This window comes from Hevea brasiliensis, chromosome 8 (assembly GCF_030052815.1).
Source record: "Hevea brasiliensis isolate MT/VB/25A 57/8 chromosome 8, ASM3005281v1, whole genome shotgun sequence".
Lineage (NCBI taxonomy): Eukaryota > Viridiplantae > Streptophyta > Magnoliopsida > Malpighiales > Euphorbiaceae > Hevea > Hevea brasiliensis.
The window spans coordinates 100,542,455-100,568,129 of NC_079500.1; the positions used below are offsets into that span (position 1 = coordinate 100,542,455).

Genomic DNA, 25,675 nt, shown 5'->3' on the forward strand with positions numbered 1-25,675 from the left:
GTGCTTCTTCCTTATCCTGTTTTCTTTATCGGCTCAGCTTTTTCAAGGACTCGCCCATCTCTCTCTCTCTCTCTGTCTCTCTCTCTTCAAGATCAGATTTTTCTTGCTTGCTTCTTGTTTAAAAGTGGCAATAATGGATGTAATCTCTCACAGATCATCACTGAATCCCAATGCTCCATTGTTCGTCCCTCTGGCGTATCGCGCAGTTGAGGACTTCTCTGACCAGTGGTGGAGCCTCGTCCACTCCTCCCCTTGGTTCCGCGACTACTGGCTCCAAGAATGCTTCCACGATCCCCAATTTGACCCTGTCATCAACGATATTTGCGACCTCGACTCTCTCTTCTTCGACGCCGGCGATGATACTTGTACCCACAAACGTAATTTCATTTCTTGTTAAAAGTTTTTTTTTGCTCTTTTGAATCATTTCTGATTAGCTGATCTAACTTTGTTACTCGTTCTTTCTTGCATCAGAGGAGGAGGAGGAGGAGGAGAATGAGCATAGCAGGGATTTGGTATCATTTGGGGTGATGAAATGGCAAGTGGGTCGAGCTCAGCTTGTTCAGGCACCGAGGCATGCGGAGAAGGCACCCAAGATTGTGACTGTGAAAATGAGTCCACGGTTGATTCAGCAACCGAGGTAGATAACGTGATTCAACGAGTTTGAGGATGATCGAGATGGGTTGCTTTTGTAGTTGTACTGTACATAAGACCCTGACTTCCATTTACTCGTTTGTTTTCTGTATTTCATGCTCTGTGTATCATCCTGTAAGCTTTTAACTTCTACTCTATTTCATAATAAAAGGAAAATTTTCATATAAAAAAAATTACTAAATAAAAGGAAATTAACCTCATCCAAAAACAAAGTTGCGCTTGATGATCAATTATTTTGATTTGGTAGAGAACATAGATTTGATGATTCTTGAAAGTAACTACTACTATATATATATATCTAGATATTGAAGCATAAATGTTTGTCTGATTGGCTTCTATCTTCGGTCCTGCTAACCAAGTGAAGGTGAAAATATCCATGGCCACATCTGATAATCTTTAGTTTGGTGTGATCTTACTAAATAGTAGAGGACGCACACAGCTTTCGCAAGTTTAGGAATTTGTTTGATCTCCTTCCCAAGTGGTTGCTGTCTTGCCGCTCTTTTGGATGGCTTTGATGACTTCTTCTGTTGTAACATTGCCAGTCACTATGACCTTGTTGAGCTCAATGTCCACATTATATGTTTCAATATCTGTTGGTAAGAAAACAGACCAAAACATTTTTACATGTCAAAGCAATCTTTCATTTGGTAGAGAGATTAGAAAGTTTAATAACTTGAAGATTTTATTTTCATGTTTACCTTGAATTTTCTTGACAGCCTTCAAGATTTTCTTAATGCATTCATCACAATGTAAACCTACTTTCAGTTCCACCACCTGTTACCAAATTGAACAATCAAATTTATCTTCAAAATCAATAAAAAAGAATATCAAAAGATTGCTTGAAGTGATTACATTAGTCATTTTGATAAATGAAAACTTGAAAGCTTATGTAATTTGAGTGAGATTGAGCACTGGCCCACGAGGTAGCAGAGGAGGAGGAGGAGGAGAAGGGAAGAAATAAGCAAACAATGTCAATGTTTGGTGAATGAGTTCAAGCCTGTAAATATACAAGGGTGAGGTGAGAGGTTAGAGAGGTATTGGATTCTTTCCGTGATTGATGGGAATATCACTTTTGTGAAAAAGCTTCCTTTTTTTCCCATACTGTTGACTCAAGAGAAGCTAGCCTCCGCTCATATGGTCGGCAAAAATCATGACCCTGCTATGTTTGATTGGGACACATATAAGAGCTTCTCTTTAAGCAAATTCTGTTCATACTCAAATCTTCTAGGTTTGATTCTTTGCTTTGTTATCCTAAGATAAAATCAAACACTGTAGAACGGTTTAGATTAGACCCTGACAATTGTCAATTTAGAATGGGAATTAAATTGAAAAAAAAAAATCAATCGTTGAATTTGGTTAAGCCGAAATCGAAATTGGAATCCAGCCCTGCGAAACTGAAAAGTTTTGTGCATTGAGTTGCCCTTCTCTTGATCGTATTGATGAATTATGAACGAACATATCTTAATAAATTATCATGATTTTATTAAAAAATATGTCTTATTTTTAAATTATGTATGTATTTATTCCAATATTTGCCAACTAAGGTGATTTGCTTTAATTAAAGGGTCACTTACTGCATATTTACATCTGAATTGAGACAGATGTGTTCATTGTACGCTTTTAAGGCAAAAAATGGGTGAGTGGGTCCGTTTTAGACAGCAACATGCTTTGTCCTATGCAATTATTGGTGCTGTGCCGTGAGAGATTGGAATAAAAAGCTTATCCTTCCTCTTCAACAATGGTTGGCAAGAAATTGACCTTTAGAAGATATTAACATTTCTTTTAACCAGTGTTTTCTTGAAGCTTGTGTAAGATTTCCTTAGGTATGGCTATGAAAAACTAGAGTTAATATAAAAATGAGTTTAATGGCTATTATATTTGTGCATTTATGATATATATTTTAATTAATTTTATATAAATTTTAATATAAATATTTAATTTAATTATTATTAAAATTATTAATATTTAATTTAATTATTATATAAAGTTGAACTTATATTATATACATCTGATTTTTATTGCTTTCTTGATTGTTTGAGTAGAGGTGAGCATTCGGTTCAAACCGAATTGAATCAAATCGAATCAAATTAAATTATGAAAACTGAATTACATATTTTAGAAATCGAATTGAATCTAAATGAATGAAAAATCAAATCAAATTGAACCGCTCTATTTTGGTTCGGTTCAATTCAAACCGATCAGTTTTAATTTTTGATTGATTTTTTAATTTAGACTTGATTTTCAAGTTATTTGGTCTAATTTTAACTTTGGTTTGAACATAATAATCATTAATCAATGAAATTAAATAATTTATATATATATAATTAAATATAATTCATAAATTCTCCATAAAAATAAATCAATTTAAAAATCGATTCAGTTTGATTTAGTTTGATTTAAATATATAAAATTACAATTTGGTTCGGTTCAGTTTAATTGATTTTTTTTCTCTTCAAAATCAAACCAAACCAAAATAATAAAAATTTTTATAATATAAAATCAAATCAAACTGAACTGATTAAATTTTAAATCAAACCGATAAATTAAATTAATTCAGTTCAGTTCAGTTTTTCAATTTGAACAGAAATCTGCTCACCCCTGTGTTTTGAGTCCTTTTGCTCAATCAATGGCTTTTCTTTTCTTTAATTCCATATCTCAAGTTCAAATTGCATCAAATGTTTATGGGAAGATGGGAAAGTATAAAACATATTCATATTTTAGTAGTCATGCTTCATCAGAATTCAGAGAGCAACCCAAAAACTCAAACAGCAAGTTCTTCAAATGCATATTTTGGTTGCTCATAAGTGAGAAGCCTCTCCAGGATTACATTTAAGCATCTTGGAGTACCATCAAATGCTTTTTAATTGGGCCTTTAATATTGTACCATGTTGGGATTGCAGGCCATAACCCCTGCAACTCTCCTAAATAAAACTTGAACTAGTTACATTCTAGAAATTTTGCAAGCCTCTTCTTTCATAGGGCATGTTTATTTGGTTTCTTTACCTCAACGCCAACATTGAAACATAGGAAAGGATTGCAAATAGTTATACTACCCACTAAAAGTTTTTTTTTTTTTAATTGAAATTTCAATTTGAGATGTTATAATTTAAAAAAGGATTTTAATATCTTAATTTGATTGAAATATATAGGATATATGGGTAATTCTTTTATTTAGAATTTTTTTTCCTAGGGTTAATATATAAATAAATTATATTATATATTGGGTATATTAAAAAAGTAAGTTTATAAAAGCAATTAGGTCTTAAATTTAGAAGAATGAGACTTATATTTTTGTAGGTGAATGTACACATATACTACAAGCAGACAATAATTTATACAATATATAGGGATTAATTAATTTTCTACTAATAAGAATACATTCTTCATTAAAAAAAATTTCAATTTATGAGAGTCAATTTAAACTAATATATATAAAAAAAGTCAATTGATCCTCTTTTAGAATAGATTTACCTCTAATTCTTGAGCTTCACTAAAATGAAAAATATCATAAATCAAAGGTATAAAGCTTTAAATTATATTGAAATTTCTAGTAAATAAGTTCAAGACAATGTCTAATAATAAAGTTAATTGCAATAACCTTCTTTCCATCACTTGTTAAAATAAAATCTCTAGATTTTAGTTTTATTTTACTTGAAATTTCCATTATTTTAATAGTACATTTTTAATTAAAAAATTGTTAATTTACTCTATTTTTTAAAGAAAATAACCATTTTATCCTATTTTTATTTTCTTTCTTAAATTTTTAATTTATTTTAATCAAATTAATTGATAATTATTCATGAATAAAATTATTATTTATTAATTTATTTTTTTATCTATTATTAGATATGTTCTATGAATACTTGATTTAAAACAAAATAAATATTATTTTATTATAAAAAATAAAGTGATGTAATGAAATTTTATAATTTATCTCATTTGATTTTTATAAAATAATACTTTTTTCAGTAAATAATCATTTATAAAGAAATTTATTAATTTAACTAGAAAAAATAAAATTTTTTACATGTTATATTTAACATATATTAATTTAATTAAAATTTAAAATATTATGAAAAAATGATAATTTAAAATATTTAAAAATTTTTATTTTTTAAATTAATAAAATTTTTCATAATTAATTATTTTATAAAAAAAATATCATTTTATAAAAATTTAATGAAATAAATTTTAAAATCTCACTAAATAAACTTAATTTCTTGTTTTCAACCCATTAACAATAGAATACAAATTTTTTACTCGTACCTGCCGCAGCCAACTAGAGAAAACTTGGGATTCCAAGACGTTCGTAGAAGTCAAAGCACCTTCATGGTGTTACCAAATCATAATTTGCCACGTGTCCATCCACTTATTCGTTGCTCCCTTCCCTTGTCATTCCTCAAGAAAAACACCACCTAACTTTTCCTTTTCTTTTTGCTCTCCTATCTCCTCCGAAACCCAAACAGAAAATCCGTTGCTGCTTTGAGATTCTCTGATCCTCAATTTCTCATCTAACTTATCTAAAATCCACATTTGACAAAACCCCAATATGGGGAATGCCCTGAGGTTACTCTATGGACATTGTTGCAAGCCCACTACAACAGGGGACTCGGAATCATTGGGACCCCACGGCGTGTCTGCGGCCACCGTCAGTGTTTCAGCTCTTGCCCAAGATTTGTTTAACTTTGATATCACCTCCCAGGTATTCTTTTCTTTCTTATTGCTTGGTTAGATTTGAGGACCCTTTGGAAATTTTGGCTGCTTCATTCAATGTTGATTATGGTCACATCTGGGTCATTATGGAAGTCATTTGAGCTAACTAAATGTGATGGCTAGTTTACTTTCACCATTTTAAAGTTAAATTTCTTTGTCTGGGTTTTGTTTTGTAAGGTCCCCCAAGGGCTCAGTGAACATGTGGTCTCTTCCAAGAAAGCTCAAGCTAACTGGTAAATATTAGGACAGTCTTTATAGTCTTTCATGGCTGAGATGTAGTTGAGAATTGATTTTCATGACTTTCACTGTGAGGATTACCAGAAATAAATGAGAATTAGCGTAAACATTATCTCGTATTTGTGATCTGTTTCAACCTTGAAAATCTATGAAAGGTATAGAAAGCTGTCAGATGCATGGAAAGAAGCAAAACCTCCACCAAGGACACCAGAAGAAGCTGCTAGACTTGTTATTCAGACCTTGAAAAGACATCAAACGGCAGATGTTGAGGTATAAACTGAAAACAGCATTAGAGCACTAGGATATTTGCAAGATGATCATAACATAGAATTTTAATTAATGCAAGAAAGATTGTTTCTTGTTCTGTTTATAGGGATTACTGGCTTTTTATGGTCTCCCACTTCCTCATACTCTTGTTCCACTTTCTACTGGGGTGCCAACATCATTACCCGAGGGGGTCAAGTTTGAGTTGCAGACTCTACCAGTGATGACAAAATCCCTCGCAAACTTAATAAGCGTTATAATTATCTTGAAGATGGGTTTGTTCTGATAAAATACACTTGATTGGATTCAGGTGGATGCAAAAGCTGTGCCTGATGGAGACACAATATCTGTCTACGTTAGCACTGCTGATCCTAGGGAGTCGTCCTGCGTTCCGAGGGATGTTCAAATGGCAGCTGTTCAAAGATCAAAGGCGCGTGCAGATAGGAATTATGAGAGAGCAGACGCACTCCACAAGAAAATTATTGACTCTGGATATAGGTTGGTTATCTACCTGCCATTGTATGAATTCAGTCCTAGCCATTGGTTTGTGATACTACTCTTCCTGCAGGGTAATTAAGGTTCAAAATGAGGAGATTCTTGCTCGAAAATATCGCATTCGACTAAGGTAACACCTACTTGCAAGAGCCCTTCCTAAATCTTGGCATGTCACATTAGAGACTAATGATTATTGGATTGGAAAGAACATAGGGGAATAGATGCACCAGAGAGTTCAATGCCGTATGGAAAAGAGGCACAGGAGGAGCTAGTTAAGCTTATCCAGGGGAAGTGTCTAAGAATCTTTGTTTATGAGGAAGATCGTTATGGCCGTAGCGTTGGTGATGTATATTGCAACGGCATATTTGCACAGGTAGCTGCCTCTCTAAAATTCATCACCTTATGACATGATTGAGCAAGAACATTATAGATGTTTTGTTTGTAATAGGAAGTAATGCTAAAGAAGGGGCTTGCATGGCATTATACTGCTTATGACCAACGATTCGAACTGGCAACGGTAAGTAATCGCAATGCCCTTGTTCATTCCTGCACTTGCTTGTGTAAACTGTAAACCCTTCCTGGTCTAACTTTCATATTAATCATATTAGTGGGAGAAAGAGGCTCGAGCAAAACGTGTAGGCTTATGGGCTTCATCGAATCCTGAGAAGCCATGGGAATGGAGGAAGGACAGAAGAGAAGGCAGATGAAATTTTCTGAATACGTTTGCCCTGAATCACATTGAACATGCATGACCAAAACCAGGGCTATGATGACCAGCAAGTTTGTGTTGAGGGACCCAAGGCTGCTAGAACAGAGAAAAGAAAGCAAACATCTTTAGAACTCTACCTGCAAATGGCTAGCCAATTTATTATTTATGCAGTTATAATTAATAGTGTATCGAAAATCCAACTCCTACGTGTTAAATATCAGAGCGACTGATTATCTTTGCTAGAATGAAAATGTCAATATAATCATGCACTTTGATATGCAGATAATTGTTTGTTCCTTCAAATTCAATGCAGATCTAACTATTAAGCATGTCCATAGACAACAAGAAGTACTGGAATATTCTCTTATTCAACACTCTGGTAGTCAGAAACAATTGAAAGCAGAAGAAAATGAACAAAATCAAATTGATGAGGACCCAAAAAACTTCATATTTATTTGAATAGAATCACCGCATGTAAACATACATAGAGTTTAAAAAATACAAAAACAACTATTCAAATATTTTTGAGAGATAAAAAAGATATAGTCAGCCTCTGGATTGTTATGAAGTGTGGAAGTACACCTGAAGAATATGCTGCAAACAACAATAAACGCGATTCAGTATATTCTGGAAGTTCGATGCCCAATGAGAAGCATTTGAAATTTGATCTTTCAAAGCTTGCTAGATCATTCGAGTAAGATTGCAATAACACTTGTTTGTGTTGTGAAATCATAAAATGCTAGTGCCTGATTCATCATTCTTGTCAATTTCCATTTGTCCCCCAAGTAATATGGATGTCAGCCTGGGTAGTGGTAAGATTACTTGTCCACTTTATCATTGCCACTACAATTCCTCATCTCTTCTGAGCTGGTAAAAGCTTCTTGCTAATTAGTTGAATACCATTCTTTTTTTTCATTCTTTTTCCTTTTTTCCTTTAATAAATCCCTGTGAATGATTGCTAATAAATGAAATTCCCAATCTGGTTTTCTGAGAGTTCACAATCTCTTTCAACTTAGCTTAAGAAAGATTACTTGATCTAGTTTAGGCATATAAAAGGAAGCATCAAAGAGCATGTGGGACAGTGACATGATACCTTACCTAGGGCCAATGTAACAACTAGGATAATAATATATTTCAGGATGCACAATATGCAAAAGCATTTGGAGTACTATTCCAAGTTGCTGCAATGAGGAAAATAATCACCATCAAATCAAATTAGGTAACTACTAACTAAAGTTGTGCTCATAAGTCAGCAGTACGAAAGCATCATTGAATTTTAAAGGGATTGATGCAAACCTCAGCCTGCATTAATGCATCTAAGGTAATCCATCAAAAGGTAAATCAAATTTGCCTATCATGCAGAATGAGCAAAGTTGAAGTGTGCCAGTTACTTTGAAAATAAAAGAGAAATTCAGGTGTCCTGATCATCCTGAAGTATTTCTCCTCTTCTTGTTCTTTTTATTAGTTTAATTAATTTATTTTTTGGGTCAGCAAAAGAAATATCATAAAGGGCGCAAAGAAGGTGATAGTAGGTAAAGTTAAGTAATGAACCACCATTCAACAGTTTAAGTTAACATTCAGAAAGAAAAATCAGTCAATTTCCAAAGAAACAAGATAAAGATGCACTGTAACTAGCTCACAGGATAAAATTCTCAGATTCAATTGGCATCGTAAACTATGAATATCTCTAGAAACTAAAGTTTCAGTTAGGGGCAAAAGCTTGCTACTTCAGTCTTGCTCCTTTGAAACAGGTTTTGGATAATGTGGAAATATAAATACTGATTCCTGAATGGATGCAATATAGCAGTTGATGAAGGATATACTCTAAGACTACCAAAAATAAAGAAATGCACAAACAATTGATTATGTTAGCTTAGCTGACCTTACACATAATGTTTATACCTTTCAAACTTTTCATGTCTGAGAGGTTTTAGAACCCCCTATGGGAAGAAATGTAGCAGTTCTGCAACTAAACGTCCAAGATAACTCAACTCAACTCAACTAAGCCTTTATCCCAAAAATTTGGGGTCGGCAACTAAACGTCCAAGATGAACAAAAAAAATATGCAGAACAAATCAATCAATTTTTGCATGCTATAAGATTTAAGACAATAATTTAGACTATGCATCCACAAATAACTTTTATGCTCAGTCACAATAAAAATGAGTTTTTGTACTGCCATATCAAACAAGAAGAAATTAGAATCAATTAAACACGATTAGCAAATGAGCAAAAAGTTCACCTCAGATTCTCATTTGCAAGTTCAATGAGAATAACTATCTGCTATTATTTGCCTCCCGCTTTGCTTCATCTGAATCTGAGTCACTTGCATTATAACCTAAGGAAACGAAATAGAAATCTATTAAACAAACAGAGGAATAATAATCAAGGATTTGACTGACAGAAGGAGAGTTTACATACCTGGATGTTTATCACTCACTTTCCACACTGACGCCCGACTCTTTGAAGCTCTGTTAATCCACTCACAGCCCTTAAACACAAGAAAATCAACATCATTCAGAATTGCAAGTTCACTAACCAAAATATATAAGGAATTGCAATCCTGAGGATATCAAACCCGAGAATACACAGTGATAAACTGGCAATTTATTATACGCTAAAATACTGCTGATTTGTCATGATAAAAACATATTAACTAATGCTTCCTTTTTACACTTTTAGTCTTGAAAAAGATAGGAATAGAACAAAACTTTTATAATATAAAACAATTAAGAAGGAAGCAATATTTACAAGTTCACCACTTTCTCATTTGGCTGCTAAGAGAAGAACCCAAATTTTTGTAATTCTAGAGTTGTCTTATGTGCGGCCAAATTAACGGAAACTTCATCCTCAATACAAGTACTAAACAAACATAAGTGGATAGTATTCTTTATTTAGGGAAGAAAATGCAATGTAGACCATGCAACCACTGAAAAAATTAATAAATCCTTTGTCTTCCCAATTTAGGCAGCAACCAGACAGACATAGAAAGCCTAGCATCTTAGATGCTAAATACACAGAATTAGAGACAAAATATGAATGAAAAAAGAAAATGCTAAGAGCCAAACACTATTTGGCTTAAATTAAACTGTGCTTTCCTTCCTCTACAAACAAAATCAACAAGCATTCCAAAATTCCAATCTTTCTTTCTTAATAAAACTTGAAATGGAAAAAACCATGCTTATCCTAAAACCAAACTCAATGCAATTATAATAACATAAAAAAATCCAACAAAGCTAAGCAAACCCACAATCCTAATCAGCTAATACCAACATTTTAATTAGAAAACGATGAATGAAAAAACAAACGAATAAAAATTGAAACCTTTTGGGCATTTTTCTGAACACCATATCCACTGTAATACATCTGACCCACAAGGACCTGCATGGCAATATCACCAGCATTGGCCTCCCTAAGTGTGTCTTGAAACCACCGTTTTGCGCACAAGGAGACTACCTGGGAAAGCGGCACACCATTCAGGCCATCAAGACAGAGCGAGCTATCCTCCATCTTCTTTACCTTGAGTGGCTGGGAGTCAACTCGGACCTGTCTGGGCCTAAGGGGAATTAAAGGCGCTACTTTTGAGCGTTTAGGTTGGTGGGAAGAGGCTATTTTGGTGAGTTCTTGGAGTTTCCCTGTGAAAGGAAGAGATTTCCCCATTAAAGAAAAAGAGAACCAATATGAAGTAAATTTTTTTATTTTTTTTTAAATGTTGCTTTTGGGCTATGGTTACTTTACTGGGGTCTTTGCGTGTTCTTGCTTTCGGCTTTCTACCAAATTTCTTATCTGATCTTCGAAGCAGGGGAGATTGCGGAATTGTTTAGAACTTTGGATCTTTCTTTATTCATCATTCGTGGGACGTAAAATGGCAGGGTCTGGAGCATTTTTAGCATTTCTGTTGATGGAAGGACAAAAAAACATAGCCTTGACCAATCATTTTATCTTGACTTAACCGGATTTCAATATTATCCTCCAAATTTGAGAGTTATTTTCATCCTTATACTTTAATTTATATTATAAAAATATTTATATTTTAATTTAATATTATCAAAAGTCCCTTATGTCACTTTTCAATCTACCGCATGGCATTTTAATAATAATAATTAAAAAAAATTCCCTCCTCTACCTCTTCCCTTTTCTCCCTTTGGTGTAATCTTGGTATCCCTTCATGCAAACCCGGATTCATTCCATTTGATTAACCAAAATCAATAACAAAATAAAATCAAATGTTTTCAAGCAAACCCAGATGTATACAGAAATGAAAATCAAAACTCAAAAGAAAAAAAGATTAAACCTATATGCAATATAAATCATCATTCATTACAATATGCAACAATATCAATCACAATCAAATTTAATAAAATTAATCAATTTACACCAACAAAATTGATTCATCCCACAAAACAAAACTAAATTAATAAAATTAATTCAATCCCACAAAAGCCAGTTAATAAATTTCAACCAGATAACAACCCAAGTGAAAAAGATGGAACAAAATTCAAACCACTGAAGAATCCAACTGCATGAATGAGATGAGAATCAGAGAATGAGATGAGAAAGGTGGAGGGAGACTAAATGTCAACTCTATTAACAAAATTGATTAGAATATAAACCGATTAATAAAATTTCAACTAGATGAACATGAAATTTCAATTACTAAAGAATAAAAGGGAAGGTAGAGGGGGGGCGACCGTCCAACTAGTGAGAGGATAAACAAGTTGAGACTTTGAGAAACAGAGGCAAGAGGGGCTGATTTTGTGGATGTGAGGATTCAAGAACCTTCCTCCATGGCAGGCAAAGCACAATCTGTGAGATTGTAAGGCTTAACCTTCAAGAAACAGAGGTGCGATAATGTGAAACGCTTCAAGACATTAAGTAAAATGAAAGCACTAAAAAGGCGAGAAAGAAAGCAAACCATAGATGAAGAATGACTAAGGTTATGAGGAAGGAGTGAAAAGGCGAGTTATAGGCAAAATAAAAGATGACGTAAGGGAAGCTAGAAAGCGGAGAGGTGGATTTGTAAGGGTACAATAGAGTGTGGCTAAAGGCAAAGGAGTTAGATGAGATTTTAGGAGGTTTAAGGTGGGGCAGAGTTATGGATGAGATGAGATTGAGAAGAAAATAAAAGGGATTCGACCGTTACGGAATAGAAAACCAATGATTGAAGAGAAGAGAAAGGACAGGAGAAAAATATTTTTTTATTATTGAAATGCTATATGGTGGAGAGAGACCTTTTTATATTGTTTTAATTTCACAAAAGCATGTCCATGTCAGCATTTGATCAGAATTCTCATTGGAAATTGGCATAAGAGACCTTGGATAGTGTTAAATTGAAGTTTAAATATTTTTGTGACATATATTGAAATTCAAGGATATTAATAAAATAATCTTTAAAGTTGAGGGACGATAAATAAAATTTAGCTATATTATATGGATGCACCCAATCTATAATTGACTCCCTAGAATAACATATTATTATCTTTTATTATAAAATAATTTGTTTATATATTTATGTATTATAATTTAATAAAAAAATATAAATATATTATTAAAATTATATTTAAAACTTATAATTTTAACTTATATTTTATTTTTAATAAATAAATTTATATTTAATATTAATAAATTAAAATAAAAAATATTCTTGTAAGAAAACTCATTTGTTCGCTTTTCTGCAGGGGAAATCCCTATCTTAATCCTAAATTATGTGGATCAGGGATGGGAATGAGGAGACGATTCTTGTCCCTGACTTACTCCGTTGCCATTCCTATCACTATTGTCCCTTATCTAGTTCTAGGCTCTGACTCCAAGTAAAGCTTCTTAGAAATAATTGAATGATCAATGGGTGAGGAATAATCCGACCCAATTAATAATTGTAGAGTTTTATTCCTAATATAATTTAATTTTGAATATCTCATTATATCTAAATGTCTCACTATATACTTAATAGAGATTTAGTCCAGTCAGTAAGGATGTGAACACTTCTTCTTATTAATTAAGATTCAACTCCATTATGAAACACTTTAGAATTATTTATTTTTGAATGAATTATTTCGATGTAAGGCAGTGTACTCTGAAGATTGTTTAAAGAGAAGACTTAAACTTGACACGTAAAAACTGGCCCAAATATACTAATCAACATAAATGCCTAAAAAAAATCTCGTGATAGAGCTGGGAGTGCTGGCCTCATTTCTTATCTGAAAAAAAGTGCTCAATCATGGGAGCTAAAGTCTGTGTGATACATGCCCAGCTCTAACTTAATTTAATTATCAAAAAAACTTTCATTACATAAAGGTATCACCAAATTTATATTGAGTCAATATTTATATATAATGCTTGTTACAAACAAAAAGCTAAATATATTACTACACTAAGTAATGATAATTATGATTCTAACTCTCAATTTTTTTAAATAAACTTTTAAGTTGTTTAGTGTTAGATTAACATGTAATTTGATGGAGCATAAGCAATGAGTAAATTGTATGGAAAATAAATTCTGGAAAAGTTTATCTAAAAACCATAAACATAAAACATAAAGAGTAGCAATTCCTTGTGTTATAAGTTTGTATTTTAATTAAGCCTAATTAACATATGGAGTCCTTTTCAAGTTGCCTCACAGGCTAGCTAGTTGTTTGCCTTTTTTTAAGTTGAAAGAGTGAAAGGGTATAGCTCACACAAAGCGAGAAAAGCTCCCAACATTCATTCAAACTGAAATACCATGGAATTCGTTTTTCAAAAAAGGAAAGAAGATCCGAAAACTACAGAAGGCAACCAAATCCCAACAGCTAATCTCCATTAATTTACACAATGCCCAATTTTCAAATCTTTATTGGACAAAAAAGAAATGGAAAATCCATCAAGAAAATTCTACAAAATTCTGGAAACAATTCCCAAACATTAACTTTAGCACCAAAACCTAAAGAAAAGGAAAAATCAATCTCTCTCTCTCTCTTTGCTGTACGTTCTTCAATTTCTACACAGTTTCTTGAGAGGCACTGCAATGGATCTCTCTGGAGGATGGACTTTTGGTGTTCCTTCTATTAGTGTTCTTGGGGATGGCTATTGCTTCCCTTATCCTAAGGAGTTGATTGTGAAGAAGAAGATTAAAAAGCTATCTAATGCACAATTTGAAGTTTTTGATCAGACTGGAAATCTTCTCCTCCAAGTAGATGGTGGAGTCTGGAATTTGAAGATGAAAAGAATTTTGCGCGATCCTGCAGGCATTCCTATTCTCACACTGTGTGGAAAGGTAATTATTCATTCATTCATTCATTCATAAATTTCATAGAAATTAACTAATAGTTTACGTAAATTATTGAAGAATCTGATTTTTTGTTTTTTTAAATGTGTGAAGGCACTTACATTTTGGCATAAATGGAAGGCTCATGGAGGTGAAAATACAAATGAAAATAATATCCTCTTCAGTGTAAAACAATCTCATCCTCTTCAAATTAAAAAAGAGCTTCATGTTTTCTTGGCAAATTTCAAGAAAAAAATCCCTGATTTCCATGTTACTGGATCTTACACTTCTTTGTCCTTCAAAGTTTTCAAAGGCCATCGGCTTCTTGCAGAGGTACCAACCTTTCAGATTTGCATGCAATTTTCTTCAGATTTATTTTAATAAAATTAATTAAAAGAAAATATTAAAAATCTATTATTTGGAGTTCATAATATTAAAAAATTGATGGTAATATTGATATGATTGAACTGATGTGACAATTTATACAGGTAAAGCATAACTTCACATTGGAAAGCTTCTGCAAGGGAAAGGAAAAATACAGAGTTAAAGTATATCCAGAGGTGGATTTTGCATTTATTGTGGCATTGTTAGTAATTCTTGATGAGAATGACACCCCTTAATTGTCTCTTCATCAAAGGGTGTTTTTTTTTTTTTTTTTTTTAATCTTATATTTACTTTTTAATCCCTTTTAATTATTCTCATAATATATGTAATTTTCTATTCTCCATTATTAAACTTTTAAATATTGAATTTTTACCATTAACTATTATGCCAACTTAGCTTAAATAAATAATTGAAAATATATCATTCATCTGTTATATAATTTTAACTTATAATATATAAAAAATTAATATGACAAATAACAATATATTTATTCATCACATTCACATAATATTTATTCATAAAATCAATTTTTTAGATGTTAAATAATTATGAGAAATAATGTAATTATTATAAATAAAATCCATTGGAATAAATAAATAATTTATTGGCTTCAATCCCAAATGGGCCCAATATGGGCTTTTGTTCTTAAAACAAACACTTTTCTTCTCTTTTTCTTTCATTCTGGATAAAATGAAGCTTTCATTTCTTTTCTCTCTCTAGTTTCCATCCTCATATCCTTTATTTATTTATTTTTTCTGCATTATCTTCCATTTTTAAGAACCCAATAGTTAGACGAAAATTAAAGAAAACCAGTTTTCTTATCATTATTGCAAGGGAAATTTTTATATACACTCAATCTTACATATGATCTATCGTATTTTTAAATAAAAATCATAATAATTTCAAATGATATGTTTATAAATTTGATTGGTGAATAGGTGAAAGGATTTGGCAAATAGAGGTGTGAAGCACAATTTCATCATCATCATCAACTAATAGAAGCAAATTAGTGAAATAAGGAGGAAAATGGGAATGGGATTCATGTCTCCAAATTTTATGATGCATTCCTTTTTTGGGTATCATTAAATTAGCCCACTAGATGAAGGAAAAGAAAATTTATTTTAAAAAAAAAATTACATCAATGAATAATTACCCCCACAACAAATTTCAAAAAAATGGCTGCCACTATCACAGTAAGTCCAACTTCATACTATAAAGAAAATAACTTCTTCTATGCGTCTGAAAGTGAATAGCTAACTCATGAAATTCTTATCTTTTGGATTTAGCTAAAGTCTTGTTCCTACTTCTTATACAGACTTTGGATTTGCTTCTGACTAGGAATAGGAGTTGATATCAAAGCAGCACTTGGAGTCTAGATTACATAAGAGTTTACAAATACTAAGACTGTAATTACAGATAAATATTCCGAGATCCATATCTTTAATAACTGATCCGAGTGTTACAGTATAAACAAGGCGAGCATAACCTTATCCGAATATCCATCTATTAGCTGAGCACCATTTTTAGGTACTGTTGTATACTTTTGTTTAATTTCATTTGTTATATATAGAAATGAATATCAGGATTTCTTTCATTAAAAAAAAGAAGGAAAACGCAAGTATCAAAATCAATTGAAAAAGTCTTCTCTTTTATTCCCTTCTGTTCATGATTGCTGGGAGAAAATTAACTTGTATGATTACAGTAATGACATTAATAGTTTTATTATGAATTTAACGATAATAGAGTGAGTTGATTAAAAGAAAATTGAAAATGTATATGTTACAGAAGAATCATGTTGAAATATTTAAAAAAAAAAAAAAACTCGCTCATTAAAATAATTTGTGTATATTTTAGTTTTTCTTATTTAATAGATATATAATAGTTTAGGTAAAAGTATTTTTCTTTTTTTTTTGTCCTATTAAGATAATTAATTTTAAAATAGATAAATGAAAATACTTGAATTCGAGATTAGGGATGACAACGGGTTAGGTTTTGTAAGTATCTGATTCAATAAAAACCTAATAGGATTAATTTTGATAGTATATAATCGAGTTTAGAATAAGTTCGAATTTAAAGAATAAACTCGTGACGGGTTCAGATAGAATTTAGATTTTACATGTTTGGTATTCATTACTTAAATTTGTTTATATAAATATTTAATTAAATATAAAATATATTTTTCACAATATTGTTTATAAATTTATATATATATTTTTTATTTTATACAAAATGGAATTTAAATTTTGTATGGAATTATTAATTTTAAAATATAAATTATTGATCAAAATATTTTTAATGTAAATATTAATTAAAATATATAAAATTAAATGAGTTGAAATTTTTTTTTAAATATAATTAGGTTTGGGACGAATTTAATAATTAAAAATATATTTTAATCAAGTCTAAGATAAATTTAAATTTTAAAAATATTAATCAAATTTAAACAAAATAATTTTCGTGTACACCCTACTTATCATCATCCCTATTTGAGACTTTCCCTCCACCAGTAGAAGGACCTTTAAAGGTTGAGGAAGAACCTCTTATTAGTTTTGTAAGAAAAAATCTAAAATAAATAGTTAAAGAAAGGAGCAATTTTATAGTGGATTGGTTATTCCATGTAAGTAGTTTACATTGAATAGGAATCAAATAGAAAATTTATACAAAAATTAATTAAATTATTTAAAAAAAAACTACATGGTAGTTATAATTTATGGGGCTCACTTTTATATACACGCATTGTTGTCTCAAAATAGTCTAAGAGGGGGGTGAATTGGATTTTAACAATTTTTCGGCTCTTGCTTGTAGCCTAATGAAAAATTGCAGCTTTTTTCAACTAGGTGCTTCTTATTATATAATGACAGTGATATGTATTTCAATAAAGTATCCCTAAGTTGCAATTCAACCTTTAATCAATATTTATAGCAATTGTTAACATAACATGCATCACAATATATTCAACTAGTTTCTCATCATACTCATAAATTCTCAAATATACCAACTCAATCTATTCATTCAACATTCAGTGTCATGTATATAAAAAAAATTAAATTGCACAAAAGTAAAGAGGTTAAGGTGAGAGAGATCAAACACAATGATTTTTATAGTGGTTCGGCTTAACTAGCCTACATCCACTCTCTCAAAGAACCCTCTTTGAGTCTTCTCTCCACTATTTGCTCTTTTAAAGGTAAGAGATCAAAAGCCCTTTACAACTTTTCAACACCAAGCTTTTACCAAGGCAGATTAAACCTTTGACAAGTGCTATCTCAAGCACTTACTCTCTCTCAAGCTTCAATAGGTGCTTGTACAACCTCTCTTAAATGCAATTCAAAGTTTTAGTACTCACTCTCACTTAATACAAATCAAGCTATAAAGAAAAGATGAGTTGATTTGCCAATAGTAGCTCAAAGACTTTAAAGCTCTTGAATGAAAGCAATAAATGAAAAATCAAAGTTGGAGTTCAAAGGTAAGCTTTCATCAAGTGTAAAATGGAGTAAAGAAGGTGTATTTATAGTCCCAAATCATTTTAGATCGTTTGAAACCTTTTTGGAACGTTATACACACTGCTCAAGACAAAATAGCCGTTATTTTGTCTTTTTGTGCGAAGTTGAGCAGCTCTGATCATTTAGCAAACTAATGAAATTTTGGCAACAGTAGTAAACTAGTTAGTAAACTAATGTTTTAGCAAACATATTAGCAAACTAATATTTTAGCAAACCAGTTAGCAAACTAAGTCAACAGCTGCATGTCTCAACTTGTAATACTTAAAAAATCTAATTTAGACCTTAAAAAAAATATGTTCCAATAGTAGTGTCCAAGGTCATGATGAGAGAAAATCTTTAAAAGAAAATTTAATTTTGAGCTCTATTAGACTAACCTTTCATCTATTCTTTTCACATAAGTCCTAAGACTCAATTTATAACTCTATGTCTTTCATACCTTTATCTTGAGTCTTGGCTTACATAATCTTGTCCTTTCTCATCTTGGATTTGACTTGAGATACCTTTGAGTATTCTTCCTCCTTAGATGCAACTTCAAAGATTCTTTAGGAATAAGAGAAAGAATCTACACATCACTTTAAAGTTGGGTTAGATAGATTCTATTTGAGTTTTGTTATCATCAAAATCAATGCTCATTTTGAGCTACACGGGGTCAACACGCATATTTTTTATTAAATTGTCATTTTATATAGACTATCCTGAATCATAATTGTATGATATAATTTTTGGAAAGGAAAGAAAAACTCCTAAACATAAGTAATTTAGAGGGTGTTTGGTTTAACTATTAAATGCAGCCTATAGCTGGTAAGCATCCAAATAACTGAATCAAAGTGTTTGGTAAATTTTTGAAAACATAACTGATGGCTGATAGATAACTTTTATAATAGTCTAATTTTAATGTATTTCGTAAAAGAATTTTTTTTATCCCCTTATATACACCTTGCACTTTTCTGCATGCTGGTATAATTGGTTTGGAAATATATTAGAAGGTATATATATAAAATAGATTAAAAATTATATATTTATTTTAATAGTTTAATAAATTATATAATTTAATAAATTAATAATTGTATTTTTATTTAATTATTTTATTAAATTATATATATATACATTTAGATCGTCATTTTATATATTAATAAAAACAGTTAGATAAAATTTATCAAACACCTAATATCAATTATTATCGGTTATCGGTTAACAAAAATAATTATTGATTACATGTAACATTTAAACCAAACAGTATTTTCCCTGTGGTTTTGCTGTGCAGTTAGACTTTTAGTGCCTTTCAAGAAACAGAAAAACTACGCTCCAATTGCACAGAAAAGTCTATAAAAAATCAACAAAGTTTATCTCTTTAGAATTCAAATGCTTGACAAATTCAAATCTTAATGATATCTACTTCCTCCCATCCATATCTTCCCATAATAAAGCTAATCTTCTTCTTCTTCTTCGTCTTTTTTCTCTTTTTTTTTTTTTTTTTTTTTTTTTTTTTTTTTTTTACTTGAAAAGTAAATCACTCTCACCATTTGATCTTAAAATTAAGTTGGTGATCAATTAAGCTACCTTAATTGATTAATCATGAGTCATGATAAGTTTAAGTTTCCCTTCTCATCTTATATAATATACATTAATTATCAACATCATAAGATAACCTATATATATATATATATATCTATAATTAGTATTCTTTTTTGCTGTTAGCCAATTAATGTTGCGTGTAATTAGGGTAAGATTAGCAATTAAGTATATCAGCTAATTAAATATGTATAAGATACGCAAAAATAAAAAAGGAAAGAAAGAAAACTACTTGTAAATTGGCATTTAATTCATAACAGAACAACTAGAAATGTTGAAGAGATTGCAAGAAAATGACATGACAAGATTAGCACAAAAACTATTTGATGGTATCTATTAATCTATTCCTTATTTCCACAATTACAGTTACCAAGATTATTCATCAATCAATGAATTATCATGGGTGTCGCTTTAGACATGAACATTAACTTTATAATAAGATTGATTTGACAAAATGAAAGAAACCCTTAAGCCAGTAGATAGAATAAGTTGAAATAGGAAGCTCAAATGATCAACATGGCTCCTTAAAATCCCAAATACCCACAAGATAAATTCCCACTTTTAAAGAAAAAGTGAGTGGATTCTAACAAAGATAGGAAAGGAAAAAAAAGGGTATCCTCCAGCATCTCAAATCAAAGTCCATTTTGTGCACATTGAGTGATTTAATTTGGTATATATGTGGTCTCCACCGCCTTTTCCTGGTTCAACCCTTTCAATTGTATTGATATTAAAGTTAACCACTTATATTTGGTCTTCTTATAATCATATTGAATTAAAATATATTAGAGAGATAGAGAGAGCTTGTGTTGTTAAATTGCATGAACTATTGATCGATAAGGAGAAATAATGGTGGAATATTATTCCATGTCACATATCAAGAAACTATATGTAGAACAATATATGTTCTTTAGTATATATTGGCATCATATACACTAAATTAATTGTTCTTTAGACACTTTCTTGTATTGGCCAGCATTCCCCATCACCTTCATTAATTCTCTTGCATTTTGCCTTTAGTTTGATCACTATATATATATATATATATATATATATGTATAATTTAAAATTTCTATAAAAACAAGAATATACCTTTCTGATGAGTATAATTTTATTCTATTAATTAAAAAATTTAAATTTCTCCCTATTGCTTGAAAAAAACAGCCGCCAAAAGAATATATTAAAAAGAAAGAGAGAGAATTGCTTAATTAAAGCTAAATTTTAAGGGAAAACAAAATAATTACAGCATAAATATGGAAATATTTTGTTAATGTTTGGTAAAAATCAAACATTAATTTAAGATTTGGAACATTTTATGATGACGAGACGAGATGCTTGTCATAGATAATTAAATTTAAAGGATATATACAGACATTTTTGACATCAGAAACATATGGGTAGCTGTTTGTGCTTGTGCATGCATGCATGGATAATTGAACAATTAATTAAAAAAATCTAGTGCTTAATTAAGAGTTAATTGTCATATTATTAAGCTAAGTTCATTGAATTATGTGTCTATCCATGTGAGGTTTATGAATTGAAGTACTCATCTCGAATAGTTCAAATCCAAGTTGGTTTTGTCTGATTTGGTCAAATGGGGTAAGCTTAGCTCGATCCCATCTTTTATCATTTGGTGTGCATTACCGCTTCCTATTTCAAAACCATTGGAGTTTAAGGGTTTCATCAATAATTGCGCATTGTTTGTTTGTTAATAATTTTTTCTAATTATTGTAAGGGTATGATATTGTAGCCACCCACCCACCCACGTCCCAGGATTTCAATTGTTCACTCACACTTTACATGTGATCTCCAGCTCCAATCTTTTAATGTCATGAGGGTGCACGCTTATGCCAACACTGGACCCTACTTCTTCTGTTTCCGTTGTTTTAATTGTCTTTGCTGACTGTATCAGATCACCAACCGTTTAGACCTACCCACAGGTCTGTTCGGCTTGTGGACTGAATTGAAATTGGCCTAGTCAAATTCAGGATTGAATCAGATTAATGATTTCGAGCTTTGATCAGTCGGTTTGAATAAGCGATTACAAACCACAATATGCGCGATTTATTTATTTTATAAAAAATATATATTTTTTAAAAATTTATATTTTTAATATTTGAGACGCTTAAAATAATTAATCGAAAAGTATTTTAACCTAAATGCCTACAATTGTTTTGCTACGATAGGATGAGGACAAAACCATCATTTCAAGATGACTCGTTCGTTCTTCTTATTAGGCATTGTTTGCAGCATCAATTCTTAAGGTCCTGTTTTACATTGAGATTAGGGCTGGGCATCGACTCTGGTCGGGTTCAGAGTCTGAATCGATAATTCGGATTCAAAATTTAAAAAATTAAAATTTTTTTTATTTGGATATTAATTCAATTTCGAATTTTATTATTAAATTATAACTCTTTAAAGAAAAATGTTTTATAATTCATCCAAACATTTATAAAAAAAAATATAAAAAATCAATGAATTTTAAAGCCAAAATATCCAAGAGGAAACGTAAGAAAAGCACAATAGCACAACTTTATTATGCAATATGGACACCAAATTACAAACATAGGCACTTCAACAATTGAACCACTAGCTCTCACCATCATGGCTCCACACATAAACACACAAAAGGAGCAGATTTCAAACCAAACAAACAAGCCCTTAATGACTCACATCTCTGTTCGGATACGAGAGACACGTGCAGCGTTTTCTTTATTCCGATACTATAATATAATAATAACGACTGCACTTGATCAGGAACAGAGAAGGCTAATTTTGGCTAAATTGCCAACACCAAACCCGGCACTGACTTCCCGACCCGATTGGAGAGACTGCTCTCCCAAACGAACGGGCAATGCACGGGAGTTATCTCCGCCGATGAAGATGACGATGAAGACGGAGATGAATAATCAGAAGGCTCTGATTGATCTTGGTTTCCAAGACGAGTAACAGTAAGAGAAGTATTGAAGTACTCTCGCACCTGGGTAATTATCCCATCCGTGACGGTCCAAGCGTGAACCCAAGAAATGGCGCGGCTAGAATCGCAGCCTTCAGCAATCACGATCGATCCAAAGGCCCTGATGACCTCCGGGTTGAACTCAAAACCAGTGGAGCTTTTTCCAACTTTTCCTGATGATACGGTGTCAGTACCAGTGAGAAGGCGCATCATAAACTGGTGAGACGGCGGGCCATGGAACCACCACTCGAGGTCGGAGGCGAGGATCTTTTCAACAGTGTCCACGTCTCGAGATCTTAAGGCCTCATAGAGGGCAAGAACCACCTCTTGGTTCTTTCTTGATGATTCTTCCAGTATTTCCTCTGAGTTAGCCAGTTCGAGAATAAGCCCGGAGTCGGCCCTTTAACACAGAAGCTAAGAGATAAAGAGAACAGAGAGTTCTAGAAAGAGAGAGAAATGGTTTATGAAAAAGGAACCAGAAGAAACTGGTGAAGGTTTCAAATGGAGACGGAGGACATTATATAGAGAGGTGGAGATAAAGGTAGGTTTTGATTCTCTGCTTCCAGGTTGAGTCGCTGATGGATCTTTCTGTCATTTCAAGTAATCAAACGGACGTGCCGATGTTTCATTGGATAAAGGATGAGACGTGTCGAGAAAAGAAGACGAGCAGGGAAGCAACAGTGGAGAAATAATCAAGCCTGTTTTTTTGACTTGCTCAATTGAAAATGCAGAAGTTTTCAATTTACGCTATCCACTTGTTTGTAAAGGAGTTGTTTTTTTTTTTTTTTTTTTTCAATTGTAAAAAAAAAATGATTTTAAAATTTATTTTATTATTTTATAACTAAAATATCTTAAATTTAAATTTTAAAAAAATTTCAATAAATACTTTTAAAATAATATTTCTTTTCAATATTATTTCAATAACGATGTTAACAAATTATAAAAAAATATTTTTAATCATATTAAGTATTCTTAAAATTGGCGTTTAAAATTGTGCTTCAAAAAATGAGCTCTCTTAATTTAATAAAAAACAGATTGTTTATGGTTGAGTTAGGAGATTGCTAATCTAAATAGTAAGATTATTAATTATTGTACATAATACCATTACTTAATTTGTAAAAAAACTGATAATTTATATTATATATAGAAAATTTTTATTTAAATTTAATTTATCATAAACTCAAGATATAAAATATGAGATTCATATATTTAATAAATATATATAATACATATTATATATTAAATTTATGATAGATTAAATTTAAAAAAGAAAAATTCATTATATAAAATTAAAACATACTTATATAAAATGATGTTAAAAAGTTAGTTATGACTTGTGAAAGGAAAATTATAATAATATTTTAAAAAGTTTCTAATTGTTAAAAAAAATAAATATTATAAATAAATTTTAATTAAGGAAAAAATTTCAAGAAAAAAAAAAAGAGAAGGAAGTTTAAGAAATAAGTTAATTTCCCAACTTTGCAAGCCTAATGTAGCTTAGTAGCAACAAAAATGAATTTTGTTTGCTTAAAAGCAAAGGATTTTTTTTTTTTTTTATATAGTTGGGTTTGGATTAGAATTTAAATTTATATCTTAAAACTTATAATATCACTATAGCATTACTGAATTAAAATTTATTAATAAATATTTATTATTTATTTAGAAGAAAAATAAAAAAAATAAAATAAAGTTATTTTATGATAACAAATATGTATATATTCATTTTTTTTAAATTTTCTTTTCTTTCAAACTATTAAAAAATTAAAAAAAGAAAAAATATGAAAGGATTTTCAGTCCCTTTTTCCTTTTTCTCGTAGTCTCATTTTCTAACTTCCATGGATATGGCACCAAAGGGTCCACAGTCCACAATGACACACCTAAGTAAGCTAAAGGTTGTGAACAACTAAATTCTAATCTAATATTTTATTAGAGTCTTCTTCAATTCTGTGAAGTTTGAATTTAATTTTAATCAAAATTAATTAAAGTCGGCCACACAACACACGGCAAGTTTGAAGAAGACTTTCAACGAAAAAGCAAAGTTTGAAGGAGACTTCCTTTATTGTACTTTTATTAGCTTTTTTTAAAAAAAAAATAATAAAAGATTTATAAGACAATTTGAAGAGGATAATTTCAAAATTGAAGTGTAGACAAATAAGAAAATTTAAGTGACTATCTTTTGATATAATTAGAGCTTATAAATATTAAAATTATATTCAGTTCTCCATAACAATTTAATGTATTTAAAATTATTATTATTATTATTATTGTTAGATTGCTCTCCAACAATTTATTAATAAAATGAAAAATCTCACTTTTACGTAACATCTAGTCAAAATTTAGTTATAGAATTGTTGATCAGCCTATGATTTTGAATTATTTGGAAATCGGAACTCTGTGATTTCTCCTTTTTGAACTTTAAATTAGTGATGGTTTGATCAGGCTCAACTCGATTTAAAAAAATTTTAAAATATTTTTTACTAATTAAATTATTAAAATTAGATTTGAATAAAAATCAAAATTGACTTTTAATCGAAATCAAAATCGAATAAAAAATAATAAAACTAAAATCATTCCAATAAATTTTATGTAGCTATTAAATTAAAGTCATATTTAATATGACATAATTAAAAATATAAAATAATTGTGATTATATTTTATATTTAATTAATTTATTTAATAATATAAAAAATTTAATATAATAAAATAATAATTTAAATAATATTAATTATTATTATTTTTTATAAAAATAAATATAATTATAATTACTTATTTTATTACACATTTATTATCATTACTACAATCTTACTGCCATCATGTTCTTCATCACTGTCAACATTATCACTTTATCATCCTGTTGATGTTGCTGCCGCTATTAGGTTATCATTACTATCATCGAGTGGTTTACTAATTTTAAATTAAAATAATATTTAATAAAATATTATGATATATTAAAATTT

General features: G+C 30.5%; 6 protein-coding genes across 10 annotated transcripts; 3 read left to right on the plus strand and 3 right to left on the minus strand.

Moving 5' to 3' along the window:
• The first annotated feature begins 6 nt into the window (after nucleotides 1–6).
• LOC110656469 (protein EARLY RESPONSIVE TO DEHYDRATION 15) lies at nucleotides 7–824 on the plus strand. The gene is made up of 2 exons (XM_021813294.2): nucleotides 7–377; nucleotides 472–824. The coding sequence occupies exons 1-2, from the start codon at nucleotides 134–136 to the stop codon at nucleotides 639–641; spliced, it is 414 nt and encodes a 137-aa protein (XP_021668986.2). The 5' UTR covers nucleotides 7–133; the 3' UTR covers nucleotides 642–824.
• Nucleotides 825–842: 18 nt separating this feature from the next.
• LOC131182389 (heavy metal-associated isoprenylated plant protein 36-like) lies at nucleotides 843–1,688 on the minus strand. The gene is made up of 3 exons (XM_058151842.1): nucleotides 1,504–1,688; nucleotides 1,350–1,425; nucleotides 843–1,241 (listed from the first exon to the last, which is right to left on the minus strand). Exons 1-3 carry the CDS (start codon nucleotides 1,510–1,512, stop codon nucleotides 1,102–1,104), a joined length of 225 nt encoding a protein of 74 aa, XP_058007825.1. The 5' UTR covers nucleotides 1,513–1,688; the 3' UTR covers nucleotides 843–1,101.
• Nucleotides 1,689–5,057: 3,369 nt separating this feature from the next.
• On the plus strand, nucleotides 5,058–7,355 carry LOC110656467 (staphylococcal-like nuclease CAN2). Of its 2 annotated transcripts, XM_021813290.2 has the most exons (9): nucleotides 5,059–5,353; nucleotides 5,542–5,597; nucleotides 5,757–5,871; nucleotides 5,975–6,085; nucleotides 6,176–6,363; nucleotides 6,434–6,490; nucleotides 6,574–6,733; nucleotides 6,809–6,877; nucleotides 6,969–7,355. In XM_021813290.2, the coding sequence occupies exons 1-9, from the start codon at nucleotides 5,201–5,203 to the stop codon at nucleotides 7,065–7,067; spliced, it is 1,008 nt and encodes a 335-aa protein (XP_021668982.1). In that variant the 5' UTR covers nucleotides 5,059–5,200; the 3' UTR covers nucleotides 7,068–7,355. The 2 variants fall into 2 exon arrangements, with proteins under 2 accessions (XP_058007826.1, XP_021668982.1); XM_058151843.1 differs by lacking the exon at nucleotides 5,975–6,085 and having other exon boundaries at nucleotides 5,058–5,353.
• Nucleotides 7,356–7,493: 138 nt separating this feature from the next.
• Nucleotides 7,494–10,774, minus strand: LOC131182390 (uncharacterized). Of its 4 annotated transcripts, none has more exons than XR_009150741.1 (5): nucleotides 10,394–10,774; nucleotides 9,491–9,560; nucleotides 9,312–9,407; nucleotides 8,168–9,038; nucleotides 7,494–7,663 (listed from the first exon to the last, which is right to left on the minus strand). XR_009150741.1 is itself a non-coding variant. In XM_058151844.1 (4 exons), exons 1-3 carry the CDS (start codon nucleotides 10,727–10,729, stop codon nucleotides 9,346–9,348), a joined length of 468 nt encoding a protein of 155 aa, XP_058007827.1. In that variant the 5' UTR covers nucleotides 10,730–10,773; the 3' UTR covers nucleotides 7,494–7,663; nucleotides 9,312–9,345. The 4 variants fall into 4 exon arrangements, 2 of the variants coding, with proteins under 2 accessions (XP_058007827.1, XP_058007828.1); XR_009150740.1 differs by having other exon boundaries at nucleotides 8,168–8,250; nucleotides 10,394–10,773; XM_058151844.1 differs by lacking the exon at nucleotides 8,168–9,038 and having other exon boundaries at nucleotides 10,394–10,773.
• Nucleotides 10,775–13,740: 2,966 nt separating this feature from the next.
• Nucleotides 13,741–15,065, plus strand: LOC131182558 (protein LURP-one-related 14-like). The gene is made up of 3 exons (XM_058152091.1): nucleotides 13,741–14,318; nucleotides 14,424–14,642; nucleotides 14,798–15,065. Exons 1-3 carry the CDS (start codon nucleotides 14,070–14,072, stop codon nucleotides 14,927–14,929), a joined length of 600 nt encoding a protein of 199 aa, XP_058008074.1. The 5' UTR covers nucleotides 13,741–14,069; the 3' UTR covers nucleotides 14,930–15,065.
• A 7,206-nt stretch (nucleotides 15,066–22,271) lies between these two features.
• LOC110656466 (wound-induced protein 1) lies at nucleotides 22,272–23,227 on the minus strand. Its single transcript, XM_021813289.2, has one exon. The coding sequence runs from the start codon at nucleotides 22,929–22,931 to the stop codon at nucleotides 22,542–22,544; it is 390 nt and encodes a 129-aa protein (XP_021668981.2). The 5' UTR covers nucleotides 22,932–23,227; the 3' UTR covers nucleotides 22,272–22,541.
• Nucleotides 23,228–25,675: the final 2,448 nt, after the last annotated feature.

Bases quoted from the DNA above. Each gene is read 5' to 3' on its own strand.
- LOC110656469 (XM_021813294.2), top strand. From the start codon at position 134: ATGGATGTAATCTCTCACAGATCATCACTGAATCCCAATGCTCCATTG. The intron at 378-471 runs GTAATTTCATTT...TTCTTGCATCAG, and splicing joins TGATACTTGTACCCACAAAC to AGGAGGAGGAGGAGGAGGAG.
- LOC131182389 (XM_058151842.1), bottom strand. The intron at 1,242-1,349 runs GTAAACATGAAA...TCTTACCAACAG, and splicing joins GGCTGTCAAGAAAATTCAAG to ATATTGAAACATATAATGTG.
- LOC110656467 (XM_021813290.2), top strand. From the start codon at position 5,201: ATGGGGAATGCCCTGAGGTTACTCTATGGACATTGTTGCAAGCCCACT. The intron at 5,872-5,974 runs GTATAAACTGAA...TTCTGTTTATAG, and splicing joins ATCAAACGGCAGATGTTGAG to GGATTACTGGCTTTTTATGG. The intron at 6,086-6,175 runs GTGATGACAAAA...GATTGGATTCAG, and splicing joins TTGAGTTGCAGACTCTACCA to GTGGATGCAAAAGCTGTGCC.
- LOC131182390 (XM_058151844.1), bottom strand. From the start codon at position 10,729: ATGGGGAAATCTCTTCCTTTCACAGGGAAACTCCAAGAACTCACCAAA. The intron at 9,561-10,393 runs GTTTCAATTTTT...CTTGTGTTTAAG, and splicing joins TTCAGAAAAATGCCCAAAAG to GGCTGTGAGTGGATTAACAG. The intron at 9,408-9,490 runs GTATGTAAACTC...TCGTTTCCTTAG, and splicing joins AGTGAGTGATAAACATCCAG to GTTATAATGCAAGTGACTCA.
- LOC131182558 (XM_058152091.1), top strand. From the start codon at position 14,070: ATGGATCTCTCTGGAGGATGGACTTTTGGTGTTCCTTCTATTAGTGTT. The intron at 14,319-14,423 runs GTAATTATTCAT...AAATGTGTGAAG, and splicing joins TTCTCACACTGTGTGGAAAG to GCACTTACATTTTGGCATAA. The intron at 14,643-14,797 runs GTACCAACCTTT...CAATTTATACAG, and splicing joins GCCATCGGCTTCTTGCAGAG to GTAAAGCATAACTTCACATT.
- LOC110656466 (XM_021813289.2), bottom strand. From the start codon at position 22,931: ATGATGCGCCTTCTCACTGGTACTGACACCGTATCATCAGGAAAAGTT.